The 23,940-nt window shown below is 36.4% G+C and overlaps 1 protein-coding gene across 2 annotated transcripts in view; it reads left to right on the top strand.

The window, feature by feature from the left end:
- Nucleotides 1-199: 199 nt before the first annotated feature.
- SAV1 (salvador family WW domain containing protein 1) overlaps nucleotides 200-23,940 on the top strand; it is a gene marked incomplete at both ends in the record, with an annotated part of 32,160 nt that continues 8,419 nt past the window's right edge. Inside the window, 3 exons of one of the 2 annotated variants that reach the window (XM_084241097.1) lie at nucleotides 200-293; nucleotides 3,036-3,479; nucleotides 18,234-18,504. In XM_084241097.1, coding sequence (XP_084097223.1) covers nucleotides 200-293; nucleotides 3,036-3,479; nucleotides 18,234-18,504 — 809 coding nt within the window. The remainder of the gene's footprint in view (nucleotides 294-3,035; nucleotides 3,480-18,233; nucleotides 18,505-23,940) is intronic. The other variant, XM_084241098.1, reaches the window with a different exon arrangement.

Here is a 23,940-nt window from a genome sequence, read left to right as displayed (position 1 = left end):
GCGACTGAGCGGCGGCCGGCGCGCTTAGCGCCGCGAACATGCGGCAGTCCCTGCGGACGGCGGGCGGCGGCGAGGCGGCGGCGGCGGCCCGGGCGGGAAGGGGGCGGCGGCGCCGGCGGAGGGGGCGGCCGGGACGGCCGGCGCCCGGCGGGGAGCCCTAGGGAGTCTGCTCGGCGCGGCCTGGTGCCTCGTCCCCAGGATGCTGTCCCGAAAGAAGACGAAGAATGAAGTGTCCAAGCCGGCCGAGGTGCAGGGCAAGTACGTCAAGAAGGAGACGTCGCCTCTGCTGCGGAGTGAGTGTCGCGCCGGGCGCGCCCGCACCTGGCCGGGCGGCGCGGGGGACCTGCACGGGGCGCCCCGGGAGGCTCCCCGGGGCTTCGCGTCAGTGCTGGTCTCAGAAGTCTGTTTTGAGGGATGTGCGTTCGCGTGTGTGTGTGTGTGCACGCGCGTGTGCGTGTGTGGCGTGTGCGCACACGCGTGTGTGTGTGCCTGAAGTGGTGTTCATTGTTTGAAAGCCGATGAAGAGTAAGATACTGCTCTCTCAAATATGTCCCAGGCGGTGGGATAAGGCAGCCAATAAAACAGATGAAAAGCCCGATAAAGAGTAAGATATTTCTCTGAAATATGTCCCAGGCAGTGGAGCTAGACCAGCCAATAAAACAGGTGAAAAACCCTTGTCTTCAGGAAGCTTGAATTCCATTAGAGAGTCAGGGAGTGGGTTAAAAAATAAAAAAGTAAGATACTGACTTGCATTAGTTCCTCTTTATGTCTTGGGACCCCATAAAAATAACATACTTCTCCATGCCCGAGCTGGTTTTGTTTTTTTGCTGGTTTTTTTTTTTTTTTTAGCTGCTCAATCAATTTTTATTGGATAAGTGAATGAGTCAATACAGCAGTATGTGGGGCGATGATTCTGGATAAGCCTCAAATCTGATGACATAATTTGTCCCTAGAAAAGGTGGTTTTGACTAGGGCTAGGTTCTAGACTGTGGAGGTGGGGTGGGGTGGGGGGGAGTACTAAGAAAATCGACTATGAGCATCCGTCTGAGCCACATTTTCTGGTCCAATTTTGTCAGATTTAAGTGGATATTTGCTCATCTGCCTGACTCTTGTATCTGTTGTTGGTTTTGGTTACTGGAAGGAGGAGACTTCAGGAGACCCTTGAGTTGCTGATCCCCTGATGCTATAGGAGTAAAGGTGATCAGATCGGGCCACACGTTTTCCTCTTCTAGAGACGCTGGGAGTATGTCTTGTGTTTGCAAATATTGTGAGTTACGATCTCCTGGGCTGGAAGTTGTGCGATCTGTACTGTGGAATTCCCCAGCCTTGTTGCTCAAACTTGAGGTGTAAGTTTGCTGTGGCTGTTGTAGCCGCTGCCTAAAACCTCATCTCTCTTCGATCTCAAAGTGAAGAAGTCTAGATCATTTTTATTAGGCTATATTCATGCGCATTCCTTCAAACAATTCCCCCCCCCCCGCCCCCATAGCAAAGTACTCACAGTGTCTCATTTTAGAGGAAGTCACCAAATTTTAAACTTTATTAGGATGTATTTCTCTTCCCCCGCTCTATGCCTTTGCTTTTCTTCTCTTCAACTTAAGTGTTTTACTCATTTTTCCAGCTGAATCTTTTTGAATTTTTTATTTTTTTGCTTGGTGTTCAAAGCATTTGTACCTTTAAGGAGCTAACATTTTGGTGATACTGCATGCATGGCTCTTTATGTAAGTTTCCTTCTTTGGAAGCTTGTAGTAATCTTGTGACTTAAGCATTACCTCATATTTTAATTGGGAATACCATTCTTAAAAGTTCCTAGTTTTTGCCCAGGATCACACAGAAAGGAGTGGAGGGAATGTTTTTCTCTTAACAATCACATCATCAGCCTTCCTTGTATCTGCTGGACTTTCTCATAGGACAACAAAATAGATCAGATGGGTACATTTGTAACCTAAAACTTGATTTTTAAACTTTTTTTTAACAGTTTGTTTTCAGTTATGCTTGCTTTTAGGTTTTGGGTTAAGTTTATGACGGCCTGCTGCACATAAAGTTTGTTAAACATTGACATCATTAAATGTTTGCCACACCTTTGAGTAAATTACTTTTAGCTTCATCTACTGTTAAGCATTATCAAATCAGATATTTCTTTCTAGTTGTAGTTTCTGGAGTTTATTAGTATGTGGGCCCTCTAATATTGTTAACTTCCTGAAATAATAAAACTCTCCAAATCCAGTTTTCATGTTTTAAGGTATTTTCTTTCTAACGAGGAATGCTTAAACCATTTTCAAGTTCTGTTTTCAGAAGTACTATATCCTGAAAGCCATTGTTCTACTGTTATCTTCTGTTTTGAATTATAATTACTTGTTTTTAAAGGAGCCATAGTAGTTTCAAGTCTGGTGTTTTTGAACTTGAGTCAATATTTGTGTACCCTTATGACATAAGATTTTTTAATTTTTATAGCTAAATTTTTGGCTTTCCAACTTTTGGTTATTTTACTAGTACTGTGTAAATCCAAGAGTAGGAAGACTGGGTAATTTTTAAGTCTTTTTAAAGGAATCTACTTTTACATGTTTGGCAGCAGCATTATATTCTGTTTTTTCTTTCAAATTGTTTGCTTGAAAGGGATTTTTGACAATTTTGAAAATGGAGTGAAATCAACAAAACAGACTATACTCTTTATAATCAATTATACAGGTAACTATTCATTTGATAGATGGTTATTTCTATACATTTACTCTTGAGTATTCATTAATATGTAATTCTTAATTAAGCTTATTGACATTTCCTAACATTAATGTCTGGTAATATGCAGAATACATTTGATTCTGGCTTACAAATAGCACATTCATGCAAGGTATAAAGGCATTTGAATGGGGAAATATTAATCAGCCTCACTTTTAAAATACTATTTTAAAACACTTAAATTGTGCTTTCTTAAGTTTGTTGAAATTTTGCATGTTCCTGTGATGGAGGTAAATGAAAAACTTTTGAAAAGTATTATAGAATTTATAGAAATGGTCATTTTACGTTTTGTTCTTTTATAGATCTCATGCCTTCATTCATCCGGCACGGTCCAACAATTCCAAGACGAACTGATATTTGTCTTCCAGATTCAAACCCTAATGCCTTTTCAGCTTCTGGAGAGGGAATAGGTTCAAGAAACCAGAGTTTCCTTAGGACTCCAATTCAAAGAACACCTCATGAAATAATGAGAAGAGAAAGCAACAGATTATCTGCACCTTCTTATCTTGCCAGAAGTCTAACAGATGTCCCTCGGGAATATGGCTCTTCCCAGTCATTTTTATCAGAAGTTAATTTTGCTGTTGAAAATGGAGACTCTGGTTCCCGATATTATTATTCAGATAATTATTTTGACGGTCAGAGAAGACGTCCACTTGGAGATCGTGCTCATGAAGACTATAGATATTTTGAATACAATCACGATCTTTTCCAAAGAATACCACAAAATCAGGGGAGGCAAGCCTCAGGTAATTTAAAATTATAAATAATATATTAGCTTATATTTAGGTTTATAACATTTAATTAAAAAGATGTTCATTTCTTGATTTTCTTGGAAAATCAACAAATACTCCTAACAGAAATACTTTTCCCTTTCGTCTGTCTTGCTATGCCAACTTTCCAATAGTTACTGACCTAGAGTGAATGAAAGAACTTGTGTCCCTTTAATTTATTAACTCCTGTTATAGAAAGTTGGTACTTATCTTAAGGCTCTTTAGACTGTTATAACTATGAACCTTGAACACCTGCAGAATTTAATGGCTATGGTTGAATTGAATTTAGGTTTAGGTTTGGTTGTATGGGGAAGTTAGGGTTTCAGAGAAACAACTTAAACCTGAAAAAGGAAAGACAGCAAGAATTTGGCATGGTAGGTGGTGATGGGCAAACTACATTACTTAGCTAGAACCTGCACTGCTTCTCTGAACAAAACTTTGTAGCTCAAAAAAGCTTACTATCAAATGATTCATTGTGTGTTGAGCATACTCAAGATAGATTCTACAAAAAGAGAATGTGCAGGTTCTGGTGGTTTTGGAAAGGAAAGGACAAATCTGTGATGCTTTTGAAGAAAAAATGAAACCATCAGTTTTAGAACAATTGAAAGAAGTCATTAAAATTTTGAAAATTGAGGCCTCTCCTGGTGGCGCAGTGGTTGAGCGCTCGTTTGCGAGGCTGCCAGCAACCTCTGCAGCACCAGTTCGATCCCCCGCCACCGGCGAGGGTCCCACAAAAAAAAAAAAAAAAAAAAACCAAAAAACAATTTTTTGAAAATTGGGGAATAGTTGGTGAGTAGTTTATTTTACAAAAGCTGACTTTGGTGTCTCATTGGCACATTGAAGAGGAGAGGTTTCTAGGCATATAGAAATACTGTAATGAGAATGGCAGTGTCCCTTTTTGGTTTATAAAGAATTTATAGATTAAAGGATTCAGACAATTGTATAAGTATTGATTTTTATTATTTCTAATATTGTTTACTTTTGAATCTCAGAAATAGTTTGTTATCCAGCCAGAATAGGAAGTTTTTAAAATAAAGACCATTTATATTTTCTTTTAAAGTAATATCTGGTTATTATAGGAAATTTGCAAAATGCAAAATACCCTTCTTAACTGATGATTCTTAGTATTTTAACTGTTTGCTTTATCCTTTTCCTTGATAGATTCTTTTATACTTGCATTTGTACAGTTGTGTATTCCTGTTTTTTGTTTTTCCTGAAAAACTTTAGTTTTTTAATGTTAGACAATATGAATAGTTTTATTGACTCCATAATTTTACATTTGATGCATGTTTAGTGGTTAGTATTTAATTAATTTTTACTTAGAAGTGGTTAATATTTTAAAAAGTTATTGAGGTTGTGACCCAGACTGGGGACATTCAGAAAGGGCAGAAGTAGAATACATCTGTTTTGAAGGGACTTAACCACTTAATGAGGTTTTAGGAATGAGGGAATGAGAGGAGTCAAACAGAATTAGTATTTCACCTTGCTACATAGAAGGGGCTCCAAAGATAAATGGTTGAATAAATGAATGAGTTTAGAGATTTCAAGTGTGGCGTTTGGTAGCTGAGGGGTAGCAGGAATAATATCTTAATTCCCCACTAACACAGTTTGTTAGTTTTTGCACCCACCTTTCCCATATATATTTATATAACATCACTGATAGCCTGTTATACTTTCAGTAGACTATAAAACAACTTCCCACTCCTGACTTAGAAATAAAATACATGCTAATTGAATACTTTTTCTAATAAAAGAATGTCATTTAAAAAAAATAAAATGTGCTTTTATGACAGCAGTGCTACCTGCTTGAGAAATTTTACTGAATAGTTTACATCCTAAAAGTGATTTATCTTTTAGGAAAAAACAATATGTCTTTGAAAAAGTCTTCAAACTTTTCCAACTTCTTTGTTCAAGTGGCAGGGAAAATTAATAACTAATTATTAGTCAAACAGAAAAGTCTAACTCATTTCCAGAAGGGAAAATTCTAAATAGCTGGAAGTTTCTTGACTTCATCTTGAAAAGACTCAACACTATATTTTGAAGATTTATGCTGGATAGAGTTCAAGAAATTTGAATGAGTGGAAAGGAGAGAGAGAGCTTATGGGAGGTTGAGGATGTGCTATAGATACATTTATTTTCATGAGCTTTAAAAATTGATTACTGCTTCTAATTAATAACCATAAAAAGGTGTGGAAGAAAATGGTTTTATAATGGCCTAATGAGCATATTAATACCTGGCAGTTAGTACATAGACTTTCAGGAAACACCTCATCTAAAGAGTTAACTTCATCTTAATTATATTTAGCAGAAACACAAAAACAAGTTGTAAAATATCTTAAATGGTTTTAAGGCCTAGCAAGTTTTGGTGTTGGCTGTGAAATTTGACCTTTAACGTTTTGACTAATATACCAGTCAAGCACTTACTGTATGTGCCAAAGGAAGAAATCCTGCTGTTAACAGGAAGTCTTTCATTAGATAGAGTACTAAAGGCAGATTGGGTATCTTTGTTTTTTCCTTAAATAACTTAGTTTTATACAGTTTTAAGTAATACATTTTTAAAGCTTTTTTTTTTTTTTTTAGATTTATTTATTTATTCATGTAAGCATTGGGTACAGTCAGAAGCGCGGGAGGGTGAGAGAATTCACCAGAGCCAGAGCAGGCAACAGAACAGGCAGACTGACGAAATACACTGCTGAGGGGAGCAGCGGGCGGCAGGAGAGGTCTGCGCGCCATGTGGGACCCTCCTCCGGTGGCCGGGAGCAGCCAGGGATCGAACCGGCGCTGCAGAGGCAGCGGGCAGCTTTGCAACCCATCATTCAACCACTGCACCATCATTCAACCACTGCACCACCGGGGAGGCCCCTTAATTAAAGCTTTTCTTTTTAAAGATGACTAAAGACTCAAACTGAAAGTGTCTGACTTCACAAAAAAATACTGGATTTGTGTTTACCCCATGAAATGCATACATTTTTAGTTTACCAGAATTATCTTTTTAAGGACATACTTTTGTTTGTAATTATTTGCTAGAGAAAGAGAAAAGAATTGACTTGGTTCAGTACATCTCTCTATTAAAACTTTATCATGAGCTGTGATACTTAGCATCTATTAACTTGAAACTTGTAAACCACATTAGAGTTCCAGACTCCATTTTATTCTATGTAGCCACTACAAAATTAGGAAATTAGAATTTTTGAGCTGTGTCTATAAAGGAAGAGCTCATAGATATCCCCCTGGTTTAATGAGATGAGGTTATTTGGTAGGGTATCTAGTAAAGGGTTGTTGGATGAGACAAAATAATACTTTGTCTTTGGAAAATCTTGTGACTGTTTTATTTTATATATATATATAATTTATACACACACATATATTGAAATGGTAGGTGTTTGTATAATTAATTCCTGCAAATGGAACTTTGAGAATTATGAATATCACCTATTCTTTCTAGGGACTATTTGAAATTATGAAACACTTGTTTTTTTTTAACTTGTAGCTCAAGAACAAGTTCTCATTTTCCACACTGTTAGAGTTCAAAACCGGTAGCTTTATCTCTTCTCCCCCAGTCTACTATTTTACATCATTATAGACTAATGTCTTGCTTTGGGTTAGAATCTACTATTAAATCATTTTATTGCTCAATTTGTTCCAATTGTGGCATTAGGAACTCTTTCAGGGTTGCTCGTGTGTTGTTTGACATGCTTGTGTGCTGTTTTTGACCACTTCCTTGCTTTCCAATAGTATAGAACTATTCCAGGATTATCTCCTTTCCCTGCCCCTGAATTAGAATCAGCTATTTCTCCAAGATGACTCATGGAATTTAATATTTATGTTAACTTTGTAACTGTATTTTCTTAGTTTGTGTCTTAGGTTGAACATGTTCTCATGAGTGTGACTTATACTAAATTAGGGAATTTATGAGGGTTGAATTCAGTTTCAAAAATGGAAATTTGTCTTCCTGTTATTGATCAATGGAGAAATAGTTTAAGAAAGTATGCTAAATGGGCAAATTAATATTTTCCAAGCCTGATTAAAATATATGGATTATACAGACTAGATGAAATGGTATAAATATAAAAGCTTCTATTACATTTGATGTTTTAACTATTTTTTTAACTTTTTAAGGAAGCTCTGTATAACTGTATATTAACAAAATTCTGATAGAAGTTTAATGGGTAAACCATCTGTTCTTTTTTTCCCCTCAAACTGGTACAGAATTTTATATCAGAAATTCTGTTGAACTGTGTGAGACACTTCGGAATCTTTTCCAGCTACATATTTTTGTAAGGCCAGATTTTCTTCATTTACTTCAATCAAAATGACATACTATGAAAGACAGAATGTAGAAGCCAAGACTTCTATAAAGCCAGACATTAACGAGATTTACATAAATGTTAAGTATCAGTACGCCAACAATTTTTGAAAATAAGTTATTTTAATCAAATGCTATAAAAATATTTAAGATTGACACTTCTGTTAACATGTCATTTTTTACATGAATTTAGTATTTTTTTAATTTTATGATTTTAATTTTCAACACAGTAAATATTCACAATAACCTGTATTGAAAACACCTCCTTGGAGTCCTTATTTTTAAGAATAAAAAGGAATGCTGAGCCCAAAAAGTTTGAGATTTGTAGGTATAACAGTTGTCTTTTAGATTAAATAAATTTTAGTCCCATTTAGAGCATTTAAAATTTTTTTAAACATTTATATAACTATAAATAGCTACAACTAAATATAATTATTGGCTGGAGAACTCCGTTTTCTCTCTGTATTTTAGTTTTGTGCTTTTGCAGGTACTTTTTTCAGTTCTTGAAGTTACAGGCATCAGAACAGGACTTTCCAAGAAATGCCACCTTGGCACGTGGATTGTTTTGAGCTAAAGGAATTGAGACCCTGTTGGCCCAATGAAAGCTCTTCTTTCCCTTAAGTGCATTAAAGAATTTAGATGGGCCTTGCCCATAATGAGTTATTACCAGGAGTAAATTTTATGACCTGTCATAAAGGGCAAATGTTTATTTACCAAATATCTATTCTTACTTTCACATGAATTAGCCTCCTCCTTCTCTGAGCCCTCATGTTCCTGTCCCATTTGTTGACTCAAAATAGTATACTCTTAAATCAGTTGCTTATACCTTACTATCCTCAGATGTTTCATGTTTATGTGGTTATGAAATTAAATTTTTCTCCGTAATCTTTCATGTGTCAATTTAATTATTAAAATGGCTGGAATATCCTTGAAGGATAGAGGAAGAATTTTCCTTTCCTGCAAAGTGAAGTTTGGACAACTGTAAAGTGAATAAAATATATTTTTATTATAATATTGTTTAATTTTTTTGGCCTTTTTATCTTTTTAATGTGCGCCATTCTCACTGGTATAAGGTGGTGTCTCATTATGATTTTGATTTGCATTTCCCTGATTATAAGTGATTTTGAGCAGTTTTTCATATACCTGTTGACCATTTACATTCACTCTTTGGAGAAGTGTCCATTTGGCTCTTCTGCCCATTTTTTGACTGGGTTTGCTTTGTTTTTGTTGAGTACTGTGAGCTCTTTGTAAATCTTTGAAATCAGTCCCTTCTCACCTTTCTCAGTTGTATGGCGTGTGACTATTTTCTCCCCATCAGTAGGGCATCTCTTTGTTTTGGTTATTGCTTCTTTTGCTGTACAGTGTTTTATCAGTTTTAATATTTTTATTTGCATTTGCCTTGTGTGCCTTTGGCACACAATCACTAATCACTTGTTCTAGATGTGTTTCTTGTGTATAGTTTTTCTTTGAGCTCCAATGTGAAAATCTTTTTTCATGTAATAAGGTGACCTTTGCTTATTTACATTTGTTGATATATGATGTAATTTTTATTTTATTTTCTACTGTTTATTAAAACAAGCCTTTGATTTCTCTACCTGCCTAGTTGTTGTGATATTTCCAAAGGTTTGCATTTTTTGTTCTTAATCCTTACCTTTACAGTTGTAATATACCAATAGCACTGTTTATTTAGACCGTTATCTGTTGTTTTCCTACCACTATAAGAAGCTTTGACATATTTCTTCTTCTTTTCTCTCCTCTATGGTTTTTAATCAATTTCAGTTTGACCTTACTGTTAAAAATACTCATATTTCTACTATATTTTCAGCCTTTGTGTACTTTGAGTCCCAGATATTACATGAGCTAATCAATGAATTTACTCTACATCCTGCTTTTATTTTTCCTCCAATTAATTTTCTATATTATCAGGACATAACATTTATTTTTTTGTTTCATTAATCTCCATTTTCATTTTACTCTTTGTTCTATAGTTAAATATTTGTTGCTTACCATCAATTAATTTCCTATAGTGTTTTCTCTTATCTCTTAGTTCATTGAGCTATATATACTATATAGTAGTTTTCTTCTTTTCGTTTTTAAAAATTTATTTATTTTTATACAAGAATTGGAGTACAGGCCAGAAATGCGGGGGGTGAGAGGATTCACCAGAGACAGAGCGGGGAACAGAACAGGCAGACGGACCGAAGTACACTGCTGAGGGGAGCAGAGGGCAAGACAGGAGAGGTCTGTCCCACCATATGGTTTCTCCCTGGCTGGCCTGGAATCAAACTCTTGCTGCAGTGACTACATATTGCTTCATAGGTTGCGTCTCAACTCCTGCGCCACCAGGGAGGCCCCTGTTTTTTTTTTTTTTTTAAAAGATTTATTTATGCATACAAGAGCTGGGGTACAGGCCAGAGATGCGGGGGTGAGAGGATTCATCAGGGACAGAGTGGGAAGCAACAGGCAGACTGACTGAAACACACTGCTGAGGGGAGCAGCGGGCAGACAAGACAGGAGAAGTCTCCTTCACCATGTGGGTTGCTCCCTGGCTGGCCAGGGATTGAACTTGTGCTCAGAGGCTGCACTTTGCTTCATAGTGAAGTGCTTAACCCCTTGCGCCACCAGGGAGACCCCATTATAGTAGTTTTCTTAAAAAGGAATCATGGGAACAATTTTCACTGAGTTCTCATATGTTTAAAGCTTATAGACTGCCTGAAGGAAAATTAGTCTGTATAGAAAAACATTAAATTTCTTTCCTCAGAGATCTTATAGGTAGTCTTTAATATTTTGTCTGTTTTTTTAAAGATTTATTTATTTATGCATACAAGAACTGGGATACAGGCCAGAGATGTGGTGGATGAGAGGATTCACCAGAGGCAGAGCGGGGAACGGAATAGGTGGACCGAGCGAAATATACTGCTGAGGGGAGCAGTGGGTGAGCCAGGAGAGGTCTGCTGTGCCATGGGGGTAGCTCCCTGGCTGGGGATTGAACTCGTGCTACAGTGACTGAAGATAGCTTCATAGGTTGCGTCTTAACCCCTTGCACCACCAGGGAGGCCCAATATTTTGTATGTTTGAATATTGCCATGGAGAAATCTAATGCCTATCTCTTTGCCCCTCACCAGTAATTTGACTTTTTTGTTTAGCGGCTTTATATCATGTGACAGCTGTTCTGATTTAAAAAAACTTTTTCTACAGCAGTTTTATTATTACTACATTTTAAAAAGTCCATATATTTTATGCAAAACATGCATGAGCTTTAGTAAGAGATACATTATAAAAGTTAAGTAATATGTATAAAAGAACATTGAAATCCACAGATAACAAAGCTTTGAGTTACTGCTTCGTTGACTCGTAGAATTGACTTTATGGTGTTTTAAAAAACAAAGTTAGCATTCTGGTTTTTCAGCCAAGATAGTGTCCTCTGTATACTCAGGTTACTTTCTTTCAGGAAAATTTTATTGTTAATTTTAAAATACTTGTTTTGGTAATAGTGTTTTGGCTTTCTTCCATGGAGACTCTTGTCATTTATCAGTGGATTTCCTTAACATGTTTGCTTGAATCCTCTAAAATTATTTCCGTTCATTTTGTTGCATATATTTGAAATAGACATTGTGGTTACTGGAAAGGGCGGGTATTATAGAGGGAAAAGGAGAATTTGTAGTTTTTCATTGTGATTTGTTCTTTTCATTTCTTTACTGTTCTTGTTCTGTCTCAGCTGTTTTGACACTTCGTGTATGCATATTGGATCTAAGGATCATACCTCTCTCCCTTTTTAAATTGAAGCTGTTGTTGAGATAATTGTAGATTCACAATATAGTTATAAGAACGAATACAGATTCTTTATCTACTTTCCCCCCATTGGTAGCACTTTGTAAAGCTATAGTATAGTATACATCATAATTAGGATTTTGACATTGATACAATTTACTCACCAGTTTAAATTTCCCTAGCTTTACTTGAACTCGTGTGTGTGTTTATGTATTTAGTTCATAAGTAGGTTGTGTATGCACCACTAGTACAGGCACTGAAGAGTTCCATCTCAGGATATTTTAATTTGTCCTTAAATTACCATACCTAGTTCTCTTGCCAACCCTAGCAAACAACCAATTTTCTGTTCTCCATTTCTAAAATTCTTGTCATTTTCTCTACTCAGTGGAATAGTATTCATTTATTTTAAAAAGGTGAAATAGTGCCTTTTGAGACAAAAATGGATGGATCTTAAGGTGATTATGCTAAGTGAAAAGTCACAAAGTGAAGGGGAGACTGGATGGCCAAGCACACCAAAATAATTCTTAGGCTCTGTGATAAATATATTGGTTATCAGAAAGACTACGAGGGAGGAAGTATAGGGGTCAGGCGAAAGAATAGGATATGACATTGCTATGGGAGATTTTTCGGAGGGTTAATGAAGCATAGAGGTGTAGAATATACCCCTAAAGTTATACAGACATATGAAATATTGAAATTTGAGGAAAAAATAATTTTGTTATTTTCAAAATACTATATAAATGGAATCATTATGTAATCTTTGGAGATAGATTTTTTTTCATACAGCATAATTTTCTAGAGTCATGCAAATTGTTATGTATCAATACTCTTTTATTGCTGAGTTGCATCCCATGGTACATATGTGCTACAGTATGTTTTACTCATTTATTTGTTGAAAGACCATACAATCTTCTCCAATTTTAGACTGTTATGAACAAATCTTTTATGAACATTTGTATATAGGTTTTTGTGGGAATGTATGTTTTCATTTGTCTGAGACATATGCCTAACAGGTTTCTGGGTTTTATAATAACTGCCTGTTTAGTTTTACAAAAAAGTGCTAAACTGTTTTCTAGTGTGATAGTACCATTTTACTTTTTTTTTTAAAAAAGATTTATTTATTTATACAAGAACTGGGGTACAGTCAGACACGGGAGGGTGAGAGGACTCACCAGAGACAGAGCGGGGAACAGAACAGGCAGACTGACCAAAGACACTGCTGAGGGGAGCAGCAGGCGGACAGGAGAGGTCTGCTGCGCCATGTGGGATTCTTCCCTGCCGGCCAGGATCAAACCCGCACTGCAGAGGCTGTGGACAGCTTCATAGTGCAGTGCTCAACCTGTTCCGCCACCGGGGAGGCCCCCATTTACTTTCTTAAGAGCAATGTATGTCTGATGCAACTTCTCTACATCCTCACTAGCATTTGTATTATCACTTTTTTATTTTAACCATTCTGGTATGTGTGCGATAGTATTTCATTATGGTTTTAACTTGCTTTTTCATGATGGCTCATGATGTTAAACATCTTTTCATGTGTTTGTTTACCATATGTATATCCTCTTTGATGAGATGTCTTGTACTCATTTTTTAATTGGATTTTTTTTTTGTTTCGAGTGTTCTTTATATATTCTAGATATTGGTCCTTTGTGGTATATATGTGATTCGCAAATGTTTCCTTCTAGTCCGTGCCTTATCTCTTCATTCCTTTCACATGGATTTTCATAGAGCAAAACTATTTAATTTTGCGTGAGATCCACTTTGTAAATTACCCTTTTATAGATTGTGCTTTTGGTGTCAGGACTGAGCTCTTTTGGTCCAATCCTAGATTCTGAAGATTTTCTACATAATTACATAATTTTTTCTAATAATTTTGTAGCGTTATATTTTAGATTGTGATCCATTTGAGTTAATTCTTACATAAGATGTAAAATTCAAGTTGGAGTTCCTTTTTTTGGCCTGTGGATGTCTAGTTCATCATTAACCATTTATTGAGAAGACTATTACCCTCATTGAATTATTTTGCACCTTTATCAAAAATCTGTTGGGTATATTTGGATGAGTCTATTTCTGGGTTCTCTGGTCTAGTCCATTGATCTGGGTATCTTTCCTTAACTGATACTCTGCCTTCATACTGTAGCTTATTTATTGAATACTCACTATCTGCTGCAGTACATAGGCATTATTCTAGATGGTTGTAAATAAATAAAGATTCCTGTTCTGGGTATCTTCTATTCTTGTGGGATTAAAAAAGACAATAAGCAAAGCAAAATTATGTAATTTTGAAGGTTAAAGTGATGAGGAAAGAAAGTAGAACAGGGAGAAGTGGAATCTGGAGAGGCAGACTGCCATAGGTAGTAAGAATAAACATTGTGATACTTGAACAGAGACTTGAAGAGTATTGGGAAGTGAGCAAAGCAGTTATCTAAAAGAAGAATGTTCTAGGGAGAAAGAACAACCATTATGCCATGTTTGAGAAAATTATGGATACCAGTGCATAGCTGGAGCAGAATGAAGTCTAGGGGTAGAAAAATAGCAGCTTAGGTCAGAGAAGGAATTGAGATCCTATCATTACAAGGTCTTATGTCAGTTTTCTCTGGATGTAGTGACAAAGAAAAACTCTTACTGAACTCAGCCTATGTCACTAACCTGCAGACTTTGTAAACTAATTCTTATTTTAAGCTATTGAGTTTGGGATAATTAGTTACACACTATTATTGTTATGTGAGAATAAAAGTACACAACCAGGTCTTTTTTTCACCCCAGATAACATATGGAAAACTTACTCTTTTTTTTTTTTTTTTTTCACAAAAAGAATTTTTTTTTTTTTTTGTCTTTTTTTGCTTAGGCTTTATTTTTTTTTAATAATAAATTTTATTTTTATATTCCCCATACAATTGCAACCCCCCCATTCTGACCCCAATCCCTCCCCTCACACCCCCCACCCCCCAAAAAGTGTCTCTGGTTCATATTTTTTTGTTATTTTGATTTTCACTTTCTTATAGTTATTCCTTCTCCTGGTCCCTTATTTAAGTTTTCTAGATTCCTACTATGAGTGAGACCATCCGGTATTTTTCTTTTTCTTTTTGGCTTATTTCACTGAGCATGATCCCTTCCAGCGCCATCCATGTTGCTGCAAATTGCATGTGTTTATCTTTTTTGAATGCTGAGTAATATTCCATGGTATATATGTACCACATTTTCTTGATCCAGTCATCTATTTTTGGGCATTTGGGCTGTTTCCAAAGCTTAGCTATTGTAAATAGTGCTGCTATAAACATAGGGGTGCAGGTGTTCTTTGGAATTGATGTTTCTGTGTCCTTTGGGTGAATAGCTAGGAGTGGAATTGCTGGATCATATGGAAGCTCTATGTTTAGTAGGTCCAGAAATCTCCACACAGCTCTCCATAGTGGTTGGACCAATTTGCATTCCCACCAACAGTGCAGGAGAGTTCCTTTTTCTCCACAACCTTGCCAACATTTGTTGTTGCTAGTTTTTTTAATATGTGCCATTCTCACTGGTGTAAGATGGTATCTCATGGTAGTTTTGATTTGCATTTCCCTGATTACAAGTGATGTTGAACATTTTTTCATATGCCTGTTGGCCATTTGCATTTCCTCTTTAAGTTTCTTTTTAGCTCTTCTGCCCATTTTTTGACTGGGTTATTTTCTTTGTTGTTGTTGAGTCTCATCAGCTCTTTGCAGATTTTTGTGATCAGTCCTTTATCATTAGTGTTGGGTGCAAAAATGTTCTCCCAGTCAGTGGGGTTTCTCTTTGTTTTTGTTATTGTCTCTTTTGCTGTGCAGAAGCTCTTTAATTTGATGTAGTCCCAGCTGTTTATCTTTGCCTTCACTATCACTGCTTTGGGTGATGTATCTGTAAAGATGTCTTTGATGTGCAAATCACGTAGTGTTTCACCTATATTTCCTTCTATATATTTTATGGTTTCAGGTCTTATGTCTAGTTCTTTAATCCATTTTGAGTTGGTTTTTGTGTATGGTGTGAGGTAGTGGTCATGCTTCATTCTTTTGCATGTAGCAACCCAGTTTTCCCAGCACCATTTATTGAACAAACTTTCTTTGCTCCAATGCATAGTCTTTGCTCCTTTGTCAAAGATTACTTGACCATAGATCTGTGGGTTTATTTCTGGATTTTTCTATTCGATTCCATTGGTCTGTATGTCTGTTCTTGTTCCAATACCATGCAGTTTTGATGATTATGGCTTTTAAACTTACCTTTTTTTTAAGGTACACAGTTGAGTTTTAACATGTGTGTTAATTCTTGTAATGTTACGAAGTGCCCGCATGGTCAGTTCATAGAATATTTCCATCGCCCCCGAAAATTCCCATCACCCTCATGCTGCTTCTTTGTTCTTAGCAGCCTTTTTTTTTTTTTTCCCCTATTAGTTTTGCCTTTGGAATTTATAAATATATGAGACTGACTTCTTTCACTCAGCATGGCTTTGAGATTCATCTCTGTTGTTGTATCAGTTATTAGTTCCTTTATACTCTAGAGTAGATTCCATTGTTTGATTGCACTAGTTTATGCTTTCCATTAAAGGACATGTGGATGGTTTTCACTTTTGGGCATTTGTAGCCACTGTTAAACATCCATGTAGGGGGTTTATGTATGCAGATGAAGTTTCTCTTCTGTGGGTTAAATTTTTTGGGATGGAATTGCTGTGTCATAATCAAAATGTATGTTTAACTTTATAAGTTTATTTTAACTTTTCGGAATGACTGTAGTATTTTGCATTCCTATCAGCAGTGTTGGGATTTCCCCCCCTTTTTGGCCATGCTCAAGATGTGTGTGCATTGTCATCTCATTGTGGTTTTAATTTGCATTTCCTTGATGACTAATATAATAGTATTATTTATGTACTTAGTTAACTTTTATATACCATTTATATATTCTCTTTGATGAAATATCTGTTCAAATCTTTTGCCCACTTTTTTAAATTCAGTTTTCTTAGTGTTGAGTTTTGAGAGTTTTTTATGTGTTTTGGATTAAAGTCCTTTGCCTAGTATGTGATTTGTGAACATTTTCTCCTAGTCTATAATTTGAGTTTCTTTCTCTTAACAGTGTCTTTCTCATAGCAAACATTTTAAAATTTGATAAAGTGATTTTTATCAGTATTTTCTTTTATCAATATTTTCATCATCATGGTTAAGAACTTTTTACCTAATGCAAGGTCATGAAAATTTGTCCCGCTTTTTCCTTTTAACAGTTTTATATTTTACACATAGATATATGATTCATCCTGATTTCATTTTTTAATAAGATGGGAGATATAGCTTGTGATTAATTTCTTGCATCTGGATGTCTAGGTATTCCCATAGCATTTGTTGAAAAAGTTGTCCTTTATACACTGAACCGCCTTTTTTGCCTTTTTCAAAAATCAATTGGCCATGTTTATGTGGATATATATCTAGGGCCTGTTATATTTCATTGGTATGTTGGTCCTTTTGACAATACCATATTGTCCTGATTACTATATCTTTATATTAAGTCTTAAAATCAAGTGGCATGAGTCCTTCAACTTTATTCTTTTTTTTTATGCATTTTTTTTATATAGAGGCATGTTTTTATTTGTTTGTTTGTTTATACATGCACTGGGTACAGTCAGAAGCGTGGGAGGGTGAGAGAATTCACCAGAGCCAGAGCGAGGAGCAGAGCAGGCAGAAGGACCGAAGTACACTGCTGAGGGGAGCAGCGGGCGGCAGGAGAGGTCTGCGCGCCATGTGGGACCCTCCTCTGGTGGCCGGGGAGCAGCTGGGGATCGAACTGGCACCGCAGAGGCTGCGGGCAGCTTCGCAACCCAGCGCTCAACTGCTCTGCCACCGGGGAGGCCCAACTTTATTCTTTCTTTTAAAACTATATTGGCTTCTCTAGTCTTTGGCCTTTTTCATACACCTTTTAGAGACTGCTTGTCTATGTCTACAAAAACTGCTGGAATATTGACTGAAATTACTTTAAAACTAAAGGTCATTTTAGGAAGAATTGACAACTGTTAACATGGTAGGTCTTCCTTCATAACTTTTATCAGTGTTTTATTTTTCAGTATATAGATTATGGACATATTTTATTAGATTTATATGTAAGAATTTGATTTTTTAAACATTTATATGTGGCATAATTTTTGTTTCTAATTGTTGTTAGTATATAGCTGTTTAATTGATTTTTGCATGTTGACTTTGTACCCTGCTACCTTGATAAACTCATTTAATAGTTCTAGGGTACAACCAGGTTATTACAAGAAATTGCAAAATGAGAATAAATTTACATTCATTTTCGCTGTTTTAGTTGAGTTGTCAAAACTGACATCTTGAAGTGAAATATTCTCCATTTTTCCTCTAGCCATACACACACACACACACACACACACACATTTTTAAGTAGTTTTACTAGTAGTTAAAAATTTGTATGACCTGGTGATGGGGAGGCATCAACCTAAAAAGGCAAACTTTAAAGAGAGTCTAATTCTTCTTTTTGTATTTAAATAATGGTAGTGCTGTCTAATTTGCTGAAAAGTTTTATTTACAATAATGTAATCAGGAATATGAACAGAAATATTCAGTATAGGTAATTTTGTAACTTTTTCTGATGACATATTTTTTACTTTGACTAATTGTACTTCTTTTTCTCTTTCTGTTTAGGTATTGGAAGAATTGCTGCTACATCTTTAGGAAATTTAACTAGTCATGGCTCTGAAGATTTACCCCTTCCTCCTGGTTGGTCTGTGGACTGGACAATGAGAGGAAGAAAATATTATATAGATCATAACACAAATACAACTCATTGGAGCCATCCTCTTGAGCGAGAAGGACTTCCTCCAGGATGGGAGCGAGTTGAATCATCAGAATTTGGAACCTATTATGTAGATCACACAAATAAGAAGGCTCAATATAAGCATCCCTGTGCTCCTAGGTAAAGTATTGATTTTATTTTTAACTTTTTGTTTTGACATTTCTATATAGTGTTAGAATTTAAACTCTTACTTTCATCAAAAAGAAAGGCATCGTGAAGTTCATATTTGAAAGCTTTAGTCTTCAAAGTTTATGACATACCCCTTTAGACTTATGTTGAGTAACAAATGATTTTTATAAATTAAAAAAACCTTTTTAACAGCCTCAAAATCAGCATCATTGTTCCTGTGATCATATACTATTTTAATATACCAGAATTTTTTTCTTGTAAAAACATAATATAACCTAACATAATATAGATAGCCAGAAATTGAAATAAATAAAAAGCCTGTTTCTTTACATTTAAATTCCTACAGATAATACAAACCTACCTTCTAATATGTTAAGATACATTTGAATTGCAAGATCTTGCTGTCTTTATTCACTTTCAGACATGATTTTATGTTCCATTTCTTACCGTTGCCAGGCAAGTAAAAATTGGAATTATACATAACATAGAAGATCTGTTTAATAAATAAAAGGGGTGTTTCTTTGAGCTATTTTGATTGGTTTTAGGATTATCAGTAGGCCTCATTTGTGGCCAAACTTCTAATCTTGTGAATACTATACCCAGTTGTCACTTGTGACTGTTAACATTTGAGATTATTGTAAAACACACACTAGATTTCAAAATATATAAAAAGTATTTGTTTAGTAAAAGAAGTTATAAATATTTCAAATTAATTGTATTTGAACTTTAAGAACTGAGTTATGCCATTAAAAATGGGTAATATGTTATTAGCATATTGGTGGATATTACTTAGTATCATCTAACATAATATGGATATTTGATTGTAGCAGATATTTGTATATTTTTTAGAACCTTTCAAATCTTTGTGAAAATACATTTTAGTATTATCACTATAAAATTAAGCTTTATCATATTGTTTTTCATTTTACATATTTGGATTTATTACCTCAAAAAGTAGTTTTTTCTTGCATGTCTTTCCCTCAAAAAGAAAAATTATTTTTTTCAGTGATCCATTTATTCTTACTCAGTGTCAGGGTTTACTGAACAACTAAGGTTGTCATCCTTCAGGTGTCCCAAACCAACTCCAGAGCCATTCTGCCTGTATTGGGCTCCAGTCTCTTTACTGTCTGCAGCATCCTGGGCAAGATGCTGCTCTCCCTGCTCTCTGTTTTTAGCCCTGTGACATGGGATTAATTTGGAGCTCCATATTCAAGGACAAGGACAGGCCTTGCTTATTCCGACTATGTCCTCAGTATCTAATATACAGATAGTTACACATTGGGAGTATAGTAGATGTTTGTTGAATGACTAAACAATGGAAAATGAAGGGAAAAAAAGAATTAAAAGTGATTATAGTTTGCTGTCACCAGATGGCAGAGAACTTTGTTGTCCAGACAACCAGCATTGAAGAATATATTGAGCATACTTTTCTTTTAATTTTTGTTTTTAAACATCCTTGTTTACTTTTGCTTAATACAGGATTTCTTCCCTCAGATACCATCACTATAGTTTTCACAGCACTGAAGTGCCATAGTCCCTTACCACGCTCTCCTCCCCCTGCTGTTCTCTAGTCTTCCCCTCCCCTCTCTTCCCCTCCCCTCCAGTCTTACAGTTTGTCTTTGTCTGATCCTTAGTTTAGTTTCTCTAGATTCTACATATAAGTGGAATCATCCAATATTTATCTGTCTTCTTCTGGCTCATTTACTTAAAATAATCCCTTATAGTTCTGCCCATATTGTTGCAAATGACATGAATTTATCTTTTTTGATTGCTAAGTAGTATTCCATTGTTTATATAGATCTTTTTTTTTTTTCCTTAAGATTTGTTTATTTATACAAGCACTGGGTACAGTCAGAGGCATGGGAGGGTGAGAGAATTCACCAGAGTCAGAATGGAGAGTAGAACAGGCAGAGTGATGAAGTACACTGCTGAGGGGAGCAGCGGGTGGCAGGAGAGGTCTGCACGCCATGTGGGACCCTCGCCCAGCAGCTAGGGATCGAACTGGTGCTGCAGAGACTGCGGGCAGCTTTGCAACCCAGCACTCAACCCCTGCACCACCAGGGAGGCCCTATAGATCTTTTTTTTTAAGATTTTATTTATTTATTTTTTTTAAAGATTGATTTATTTATTTATACAAGAACCAGGGTACAGGCCAGATGCACGGGAGGGTGAGAGGATTCACCAGAGACAGAGTGGGGAACAGAACAGGCAGACTGATGAAATACACTGCTGAGGGGAGCAGTGGGCACGACAGAAGAGGTCTGCCGCGCCATGTAGAACCCTTGCTGGGGTGTAGGTCAGAAGTTCAGGGATGTGAGAGGATTCCTCAGAGACAGATTGGGGAGTAGAACATGCACATTACTGAAATACACTGCTAAGGGTGAAACAGAAGAGGTCTGCTGCAGCATGTGGATTAACTCCCTGGCTGGGGATCAAACTCAGGCCATCGCTGTGGGCCCTTGTGATATGCCACATCTTCTTGATCCACTCATCTATCCTGGAGCATTTAGGTTGTTTCCTTATCTTGGCTATTGTAAATAGTGTTGCTGTGTATAGGAGTACAGGTTTCCTTTCAAATTAATATTTTTTGTCTTTGGAGGGATACTTAAGAGTGGAATTGCTGGCTCATCTGGTAAATCAATTTTTAGTCTTTTGAGTAATCTCCACACTTCTTTCCATAGGGCCTGGACCAGCCTACATTCCCAGCAGCAGTATAATAGGGTTCCTTTTTCTCCAAACCCTTGTTAGCACTTGTTGTTTGAGCTTACTTTTCTGTTAATCATAATTAAACTTCCAGTATTATAGAATTTTTATAGTTTACACAGTATTTCCAAAATTAATTTGTTTCTCTCAGAAGCTCAGACATAAAAACAGGAGAGAATAAGCACTTTCTTTAAAATCACATAGGAAGTGTTTATAGCTATTTGATTGTCAATATTATGTCAGTCTTTACACAGGACTTTTGACTCGTTCAATCCTAAAACAGCCATCTTTGGTATGAGTTCATTTCAGTTGTACAAACAGGGAGCTTGAGGCTTAGTGAAGTGAAACAGTTTTTCCTATCTTCATACCACTCATAATTGACTAAACCAAGGTTAAATCTTTTGGATATGTCTGATCTCAAAGACTCAATTGTTTCCTACCCCACAGTGTGTTATCAAATAATATATCACTGAAACTATTTTGGAAGGAAGAGTTGACGATAAACTTCAATGCCATTTGCACATTGACCTTGTTAACTATAGCCTGACATTTCTTTAATCCCATTTATTTTTGCAGTCACCCTTTTAGATACATGCATAAATCTTTATGTTTGGAAATAGATTTTTCTAATTTTATCTTAAAGTCTAGATCAGACCATTTTGGCCTCATAGAATTTAATCTTTACCTTCAAGTGGGTCAGTGCTTTTCTTAGCATTTTCTTATATAACAGCCCCCTTCCCCACCTTGCCTATTCTCTTCCTTTTCTCAATATATCTAGGCTATTAGAACTAATATAAATATGGTATTTTTCTTCTTGAAGTCTGTGCTTTAAAACAGGTTCTAATCAACCCTTACTCCATATGCTCTCTAAAGGTAGTAAAAGCAAACGGAAGTCACAGTGTGGATATTTCAAGTATTGCATTCATTTCTGTGCTGCAGATTCCAAACCCCTTTTCAGGCTAACGGAGGAAAAAAACATACATTCTCATTTGGAGAGAAATTGGCAAGTCTAACCAATATGAATTACAGCTAGTCATTATTAAAATTTATGATTCTACAATTATTGTGAAATTCATATGGAATCACCAAAAACCCCGAATAGCCAAAGCTCTTCTGAAAAAAAAAAAGAAGGGAATGGAGGCATCACACTCCCAGACTTCAAACTATACTACAAAGCCTAATCATCAAAACTGCATGGTATTGGAACAAGAACAGACACACAGACCAATGGAATTGAATAGAAAATCCAGAAATAAACCCATAGATTTATGGTCAACTAATATTTGACAAAGGAGCAAAGAATATGCACTGGAGCAAAGAAAGTTTGTTCAATAAATGATGCTGGGAAAACTGGGTCGCTACATACAAAAGAATGAAGCTTGACCACTACCTCACACCATGCACAAAAACCAACTCAGAATGGCTTAAAGAACTAGACATAAGACCTGAAGCCATAAAGTACATAGAAGAAAATATAGGCAAAACACTACATGACATGCACCTCAAAGACATCTTTACAGACACATCACCCAAAGCATTGATAGTGAAGGCAAAGATAAACAGCTGGGACTACATCAAATTAAAGAACTTCTGCACAGCAAAAGAGACGATAACCAAAACAAAGAGAAACCCCACTGACTGGGAGAACATTTTTGCACCCAACACTAACAATAAAGGATTGATCACAAAAATCTACAAAGAGCTGATGAGACTCAACAAAAACAAAGAAAATAATCCAGTCAAAAAATGGGCAGAAGAGCTAAAAAGAAACTTCTCTGAAGAGGAAATGCAAATGGCCAACAGGCATATGAAAAGTGTTCAGCATCACTTGTAATCAGGGAAATGCAAATCAAAACTACAATGAGATACCATCTCACACCAGTGAGAATGGCACATATTAAAAAAACTAGCAACAACAAATGTTGGTGAGGTTGTGGAGAAAAAGGAACTCTCCTGCACTGTTGGTGGGAGTGCCAACTGGTCCAACCACTATGGAGAACTGTGTGGACATTTCTTTCTTTTTTTTTTTTTTTAAGATTTATTTATGTATTTATACATACAAGCACTGGGTATAGTCAGAAGCACGGAAAGGTGAGAGAATTCACCAGAGCCAGGGCAGGGAGCAGAGCAGGCAGAAGGACTGAAGTACACTGCTGAGGGGAGCAGCGGGCAGCAGGAGAGGTCTGCGCGCCATGTGGGACCCTACTCCAGTGGCCGGGGAGCAGCCGGGGATCGAACCGGCACTGCAGAGGCTGTGGGCAGCTTCGCAACCCAGCGCTCAACCGCTGCGCCACCGGGGAGGCCCTGTGTGAACATTTCTTGAACTACTAAACGTAGAGCTTCCATATGATCCAGCAATCCCACTCCTAGGTATTTACCCAAAGGACACAGAAACCGTAATTCCAAAGGGCACCTGCACCCCTGTGTTTATAGCAGCACTATTTACAATAGCTAAGCTATGGAAGCAACCCAAATGCCCCAAAATAGATGACTGGATCAAGAAGATGTGGTACATATACACAATGGAATATTATTCAGCAATCAAAAAAGATAAACACATGCAGTTTGCAGCAACATGGATGTTGCTGGAAGGGATCATGCTCAGCGAAATAAGTCAGAAAGAAAAAGAAAAATACCGGATGGTCTCACTCATAGCAGGAATTTAGAAAACCTAAATAAAAGACCAGGAAAAAGACTAATCAATACAAAGTAAAAATCAACAAG

The sequence above is a fragment of the Talpa europaea genome, assembly GCF_964194135.1.
Source record: "Talpa europaea genome assembly, chromosome: 8".
NCBI lineage: Eukaryota > Metazoa > Chordata > Mammalia > Eulipotyphla > Talpidae > Talpa > Talpa europaea.
The sequence above is the reverse complement of the archived record's forward strand: the minus strand, read 5'-3'. Positions and strand labels throughout refer to the sequence as shown.